Source organism: Drosophila grimshawi, unplaced genomic scaffold (assembly GCF_018153295.1).
Source record: "Drosophila grimshawi isolate 15287-2541.00 unplaced genomic scaffold, ASM1815329v1 contig_44, whole genome shotgun sequence".
Lineage (NCBI taxonomy): Eukaryota > Metazoa > Arthropoda > Insecta > Diptera > Drosophilidae > Drosophila > Drosophila grimshawi.
In genome coordinates, this window is record NW_025063240.1 from 15,314,200 (window position 1) to 15,322,529 (window position 8,330).

Genomic DNA, 8,330 nt, shown 5'->3' on the forward strand with positions numbered 1-8,330 from the left:
ATAGATTGCTTAAAGCAGCACCTTTTGCAAGAAACAGAAACACAGCTCCCCCGATTTTACAGCAGCAACAGCAACAGCAGAATTAAAGGCCAACTGCTAATGAGCTTTCTAACGCTTTTGGCTAAATGCAAAAGAGTAAAACATCAAATGCCTTATGCATAAAACAATTGGTTGGAGCGAGCGAAAAATCAAGTTGCTAAAAGCTTAAGTAAGTTCAACCGAAGAGCAAACGCAAATTGGGTTAGGTTGGGAATGCTGCTCGAATTCCAGTTAGGATGTCAGTGACCTTCTGAAAACCACTGATTAACACACCCAGGTAGCCTTTTGGAACTACGCGTTTCAATTCCTCCTCCAACCCGCCCCCACTCGTCGTCGACTTTTTGTGATTATTTGCATTATATTTTCTGTTTAGGAACAATTTTGAATGCCTTTTGTTGCTGTTTTGGCTTACTTGACATAAATCTTGCTCACTTTTCAGCACGCAGCCCCGCATTTCCAGCACCTGCTCCCGCAGCAGCCCCCCCTGCCATTGGGTTCTGCCCTTAAATGGCGTTCTCGTTGACATTTTATTTAACATGCATATTTTTATTTCATTTTCCCAGAGCGACTGTCAGCGCTGCAGATGAGATTTGAACTAACTGACAGTCCGACAGAACCGAGACATTCAGCCAGCGATTTTTGCATTTGCTGCTCCTAAAAGCCATACACAAATTACGAGAGTAGATGGTTAAGCGGGTAGCTGCCTGGTATTTTTTGCCAGCGTTGGAAAAGCAAGAAAACTTGGAAATTAGATTTTTTAATATTTTATGCAGTCATCACAGCGTTTTGTGGCATTAAAGCGCAGACATACACAATATAAAATTCATGCAAAAATGTATATACATATCTCGTGTATATTTATATAAACAAATATATCTTTGAGCATTTGAATTTGCATATTGGAGCAAGTTTAAATGCTTTGCGCTTTTCTAATTTCATGTCATGTTGACAAATGCATGAAATGGATATGTGAGCGCAATTTCTGAGGGTTAATACAGGCTGCTTCCACATACCATAAATATAAAATATGCCTATGAATGCCCGCCTGGATGTCAGAATGCCTGACTTACTGTATGAATGAGAGAAGAGCTGAAATTGTAGGCATAAATTCAAATAAAAATTGCACACACTGTCGTATTTATGAGCCATGGATGTGTGTGTGTTCAGATTCTAGCCCAAAAGAAGATACGAACACCAACTGACATATGAAGAGAAGTCCGATTTTTGCCATTTGCATATTATTGCATATTTACCAGGAGGGCAAGCATATTCAATCAATCGCACAGATCTAGACAAACACAGATTAAAATATGTATTCCAACCACGACATTCCTTTATCTCTAGGTTAAGCTATCGTTATCATCATCATCATCATTGTCATCTTCATCGAATTCAATTTCTTTTTCTACCCCTTCGCCATCATGTAAAGAGGTCCTCTGTTCATTAAATGAGACTGTGCTCTCTTTTTTTGCATGCGGATTGTCTTGCAAAGGGACATCACTTGGACTGCCCAGAATGACAATGGAAGTTGGTCGTTCCAGCCTTGCCCTTTCCATGGACATCTGTGGCTGGCCGCCAGCTAGTTGGCGAAACCATTGCGATTTCAAGCGAAGCCAATGATCAACCTTTTTGCCCAAAAAGTAAACATCTGCTGTGGTCCTTGCCAATTTATCGCGCTCCTCATTATTCATAATGTTTAGCTTGGCATCCCTAATGGGCGGATCGGATACACGCCACATGGGCCGCAAGTCCTCGTTGGGTGGCGACTTGACAATAAGATCCAGCACGAGTATTGCCTGCAGCAAATAAACAGCTCCAGTTACAATACAAGCCAAACTCTGCTTCTTGCAGTAGCCAAAGTAAGCATGGTCCAGCTCCTCCCTCGGTCCCATAAACTGCAGATGAAAGTCACCCTCCGCGTATTGCATGGACACCCAGGCGCAGATAAAATGCAACAGCATGCTGCAGACGGCGATGATCAACTCCGGATGCAACACAGTCCTCTGGCCGCCAATCAGTCGAATGCAGCGAATGACCGAGAGCAGAAAAAAACTACTAAAGGTGCCACAAAAGATCAGATTGTGAGGCAATGGCTCCGCAAAGTGCAATGAGCCAGTGATGTGAATGGATATGCAGATGAGGTCCAGTACCACTTGCAACACTTTAAAGAGCAGCCAAACTTGATTCATTTCTCGGCTAACGAAAAATTGTGAAATGAAAAGCTGATTGAGAAATCTGTGGTAAATTTTTGGGTTGTGTTTGTTTTACTCAAGTCACAAACAAAATTGATTGGATTTAAGCAATTTCTTTCCACAAATTGCTTGGAAAATTCAAAATGAGCAACGGCAAAATCGGAAGGCTTATGTTAAAACAAAGATTTTATACCATCAACACAAATGTAGTGCTTAAATAGTCTGTTCAGTTCAGTTCAGCTTATATTTACATATAAATTTTTCTAAGTCCTGGATTTGGCAAATCTGTTCAGTTTGGCCGAAGCTATAGTTATGAGAAAATTACAGCCATTCCCAAGATAATTTTTAAATATATCATTTTTGCATGATTCTAGAAACGAAATTGAAATTTAGAAATTGAAAAGTATCCATTATCAAAAAGTTGTGGTTTTTGAAAATCAAGTCAGTTTTGACAAAGTTATGGTTGCAACAACTTTTGACTTTAAGTCGATTTTTTTGGGATATTGCACAAGAAACACGTTCCCAACTTTATATTTAGAATTATGTTAAAGATCAAACAACGTTCAAAAAGTCTTGGTTTTTGAAAATCTGGTGACTATTGACAAAGTTATGGCTCTGAAAAGACTTTATCCACCATTTATCCATCTTAGAAATTGTCTAGATTAAATACAAATAAATATATATAATATATATAAGGGTATTTTATGGCATATAATTTGATCATTGATCACAGAGTATTATGAAGTGATTACCTTCGAGTCTTCGGCTCTTAGCTGATGTTGTTTGCGGCAAATGCTTTTGGCCAGCCTCAAAAGCCAATTCAATTTTGAGGCGTATGAGCAATGCTCGTTTGTGCTGCGAGCAGCAAATGTGATTAGCAGGACATTCGAGGACTTCATGGGCGTTTACAAAATGTGCTATTTAATGCTCAGGCACACTCCAATGTCAAAGTCGGGGTAATTTCCTTTAATGGCTTTTCATTTTGTCGATAGTGACACTTTCAGTTGTTATCACTGGCCCGTAAAAAAGGCCCAAAGACAATTACGGTCTTAGTGTGCTACAAAAGAGGCAGCGTGACAGGGGGACAGGGGGGCGGGGGGCGTTGGAGAAGAGGCAGAGGTAAGAGGTTATGGGGAGCAGCAGCAGTAGCATTGAGTGCTAAACAGGAAATGATTTTCTTGGGCTACTACTCTTAAGAACTTGGCAAATGGGCGCGCCCCTTTTGGTAATGAAATCATGAATTAGATTTGAGCTCGAGAATTGTTATTGTTTTCGGCCACTTCTTCACTCCGCCTCTCTCTCTCTCTCTCTCACTCTCTGTCTGTCTTTCTCTCTCGCCCTCTTGCTCACACTGTGGCTTAATGACTTTTGTGGCTGGCTCGTATACGTGGCTTGGTCCACAGTTGCTGTTGTTGTTCAGTCTGTCCTGTCCAGCTGTCTGGCATATTCCCAAAATGTCTATAAATCCCTTTTAAATGTTTTTAAGCTTTTGTTGGACATTTTCAGCAAAACAGCAGCAGCAGCGGTAGATGACTGCAGCAACAGCAGCTGTAATGTGCGCCTGGACCACACACACACACACACACACACAACAACAACAATAACAACAACAACAACAGCAACAAAACCAAAAGGGAACAATATTAACGTGTCAACGAGAATTTATGTTTACCGCAACTGGACAACTTTCAAAAGCAGCTTCATAGATCCAGCATTCTAGCCAGCTTCAGCTCCTGCTGCTGCTGCTGGAAGCTGCTACTGGCTGGATTTTTGTGCGGAAGTGGCAGCAAATGCTTTACTGTCTCGCCAGTTAGCATTTTTTGCCCCATTGTTGTTGTTGCTGGCCAAGCGTGGCAGGAAAGAAGCTGCTTGACTGACTGCCTGGCTGGCTGCCTTCAGCATTGGCACACATATGCAAATGATCCATAAATATCAACACTTTACATACACAAATAGACAAAGAGATAGACAGAGAGAGAGAGACAGAGAGAGAGAGAGAGAGAGCGGGAGAGAGAGAGAGAGAAATGGACTGTGGCAGGGTCTTAACGCAATTGAGAAAACGGTCAGCTAAAAGTGGCCAGCGATTTACACAGCATTCTCTTGTACCATCTATCTCCCTCACTGCACATGTGTCTGTGTGTGTGTGTCTGTGTGTGTGTGTCTGTGTGTGTGTGTGTGTGTGTGTGCTTATGGTAATTGTGCTGAAAACTTGAAGCATTTTGCGGGCTGAGACTGAGGCAAAGGCCTCAACAGTGAACGCCATAAATAAATTACATTTGTTGCTCATTAAACGTTGAGTGGCCAAATGGCCGCAATTTAAAGTGTGTGGGTATCGGGAGGGGGGCAGTAGGGGGTGGCAAGGGGTTGGGACGGAATGGTTGGGGTTTCAAGCTGAAGGCTGTTGGAGCTTGTGAGAGCAAAAAGGGTTGAATGTTTGTTAGCCCGCAGCGAGGATTAAAATATGACTGTGTTTGTGTGTGTCTGTGTGTGTGTGTATGTGTGTATGTGTGTATATGTGTGTGTGTGTGTGTGTGTGTGTGGGTGTGTGTGGCATTGATTTAAAGCAGAATTCACTTAAGTCCTTGCACAAGTCTCACATTATTATAATTAAGGACGAGAATGAGTAATGTGACTTAATCATTGGTTAATAATTAAACTTCAGCTGTTCGCAAGTGCAGCGTCACTTCAACAACAACTTGCAACAACTTGCGGCAACTTTTGACATATAATTAATCAAATTGAGAATGCTGAGCATTTGCATCCATATTCCTGATTAAATTGTATTTGAAATATCATATCTATGATTTATAATTTGTAATTATTTCAATCAAATAATATGTGTATAAATAGGTAAAGCATCGCCGAACCCGTAGAGTTCATATATATATATATATATATATATGTTCCTGATTAACAAAACTTGCCAAAAACTGCAATTTAATGTTGTGCAAAATTTACAACAAAAGAAAGAAAGAAACAAAAACTGAAATTGAATGTTGAGAATTAAATAACAAAATTGTGCAGTTGATGCAACTTTTGCACTGAAATGCAAGAGTTAAGTTTTGAAGTAAGTTTCTAATGGTTTTGTTGGGAAAGTTTTGGACTAATCATGGCTGGAGAAACTGCAAACTACGCATCGTTTGTCAACTGAAATCAACACCTGAACACACAAATACACGTAGACAGGAGCAAACAGGCGTAGCCAGGATATATTATGGCAAAAGTCGTCTATTTATAAGCACAAGAGAGACACAGAGAGAGGGAGACACAGAGAAAGAGAGCAGAGAGCGAGAGAGAGAGATGAAATGTGGCTCATCAGGTGCTGTGCTATAAGCCGCTGATATAATGCCTTATTATCATTTAATTGAGCAGCCCGGGCTTTCAAACAGTAAACTGCTAAACAGTTTACACAATTTATATAAAGGCCTCCCAAAAAACGGGCAGCAGCAGCAACTCTCAGCAAAAAAAAAATAAATAAAAATATGAAGAAGCAGCAGCAGTAGAGAAAGAGAGAGAGAGAGAGAGGGAGAGGGAGAATCTCACGGCTTTATGACAGGCAGGCAATGATTATAAACCGGCATAAATTTAAATTGAGTGTCACTAACTTGGGCCAGAGCAGTGCCTTAGGCAGTGAGGCAGGCAGCGAGGCAGGCAGCCAACAGGGCTTACAAAATGGATGGGTGGTTAGGCGGTTGGGCGGTTGGGTTGTTGGTGTGGCATGACGATACAGGCACGCCCACTGCGTAAACAAGCCGCACAATGACCAGAAAATAACCGAAGCAGCAACAAGAGTTGCGACAAGATGTGGCAGCAATAGCAGCAGCAGCAGCAGCAGCAGCGGAAGCCCAAAGCAAACACAATAACAGTAAGTGGAGCACATTTTGGGCCAACGATAAAGAGACACAAGCCAGCGGACTGTACTGGAGGTGGAGGTGGGTGCGGTTTGCAGTGGTGTGGTGGTGCTTGGTAGTTAGGGTATTTGCACTGGCATGATGCTGGCAGGTCAAGCAGCGTATAAAATTCATAAAATATCCGCACTTAAAAACGCTGCTGGTCAAAAAACTACGAAACTTGAAGCTAAACCAAAAGCGACGCCGACAAAATTCTTGATATTCTCCCTGTATGTGTATTTTTTCGTTTTTTTTTTTCTTTCTTTTTACATTTTTTACATTTTTCATATTTTTCTTTTATTTGTCTTTTATTTATTTATGTTTTTCTTTTCTTTGTTTTGTTTTTTTTTGGGGGGTGCAAACAATTTGTGTGCGCAGCTGTTTGTTTTGGTTGTCGCTGTAGTTGCTCCTTGCGGCCAACGAATTTGTGTGCTTTTGTCAGTTGCACATGTGCAACACTGTCACTCCTCCCTCCCCCTCCACACACACACACACTCCAATACATGTAGGCGTGGCCACAACACTCACAGACACACACACACACACGAGTTCATTATGCTTCATGTATATTTTATGGCCATTTGCTGCCCTTTTTGGTCAAATGCATTTTTGGGCAAAAATGTGTGTGTGAAAAATGCAGGCCATTATCAAGTGTTAATATTTATGAGCCGATATTGTTGATGTTATTTGTTGCGTATTGTTATTTAAATATCGTTGGCACAAGTATCAATAACAAGCATAAAACAAATTACACACAACATGCCAAAAAGTGGGCCGCAACACAAACAACAATCAAAATAACAACAACAACAACAACAAAAATATCAAATCAAACAAACGGAAAATAAGTTGGTTGCATTTTACATGATGGTCACTCAATTCACACTCAACAGCAGCAACAACAACAGCAACAGCAACAACAACAGCATCCAGTGGGCCTATCAACAACAAGCTGACAAACAGCAGGAGTTGTTGTTCATCAAGGGTTTTGGGGTATGAATTTTGTGTTCATTGGGTTTGTGGGCTAAGCTATCAAAATGCTGTCATTGTTTCAAATGCAAATCATTTCAAATAGGCCACTAAACAGAGTTGAAAGGGGGGGAATTGCTTGTTAAGGGGGTGGGCGGCAGGGGCGGGTTAGTTTGAGCTTGCTACGCTTGTTTGATTTATGTCCATGTGCGTGTGCATTTAAGTGCAAATTGTGGCAACATTGTTGTTGTTGCTGTTGTAATTGCTTCTTGGTATTTTGCAATTGCAGTTGCAGTTGCAGTTGTAGTTGTTAAAGTTGTTGTTGTTGTTGTTGCGTTACATGTATTTGTATATTGCATTTTGTAAACATTTAATATTCCAATTATGCAGCACAATTCAATGGGCAACTGGCCCACTGCTAATGTTGCCACAATGCGCCGAACAACAACCGGAATTGCAATTGTCTGCAACTGGCCGTGTGTGTGTATGTTTGTGTGTGTTATGTTTGAGTTTGTTTGTGTGCGTTGCCAGCGATATAATAATTTGTAGCATACCTTTGGGTGCTGTTCGAAAATCACATGATTGGCTTGGATGGGAGGAGGGCATTGGTTGCGCATTGGCTGCGGCAGTAAAATACATTCATCACTATGCGAAATTCACTTAGGGCCCGTGACCATTATTGCCATTATCGATGCAAATTAAATTCACTTAATTAAAATGAGTTAATAAATTCAAGTGAAATCCACAAATATGTAAAAACCCAGCTACAGCAGTGGATCGTAAATGTTAACCGAACAGTTCAGTATTTGCCCCTTTTGTGGGTGTTATGTTAATATTCAGCATTTGTGTGCAGCTGTTAGCCTGTCTTATAGTAACTTTACATCTGTTATGTTAATTTTATAGCAACTTGTTCGCTGTTATGTGTCCCTCCCATAACATGGCACTTGGATGTTGCTCAACAGCTCTGTTAGGGCCTTTACCCCTGCGTGTGGAATGCATGTGCTGCCAAAACTGTTCCCAGCTGCTGGGGTTGCTTAACAGCGATATGTTAGCATGTTATTATCAGTCTTATGTTATGCGAAATGTAAAAGTGAAGCAAAGAAGAAAATCGAAATAATAAAGCTGAAAGCAAAGAAATGCTTATGAATCAAAAATAAATGAAATGCGAAGCAGATGAAGAAGAAGAATGCGCGACTTAAGTAAAACACACAGAAATAATCAAAATTCAGCGTAATTGAAT

General features: G+C 40.8%; 1 protein-coding gene across 1 annotated transcript; it reads right to left on the minus strand.

Moving 5' to 3' along the window:
* Nucleotides 1–1,348: 1,348 nt before the first annotated feature.
* On the minus strand, nt 1,349–2,529 carry LOC6557491. The gene has a single exon (XM_032742445.1). It carries the CDS (start codon nt 2,226–2,228, stop codon nt 1,380–1,382), a length of 849 nt encoding a protein of 282 aa, XP_032598336.1. The 5' UTR covers nt 2,229–2,529; the 3' UTR covers nt 1,349–1,379.
* Between the last annotated feature and the right edge of the window lie 5,801 nt (nt 2,530–8,330).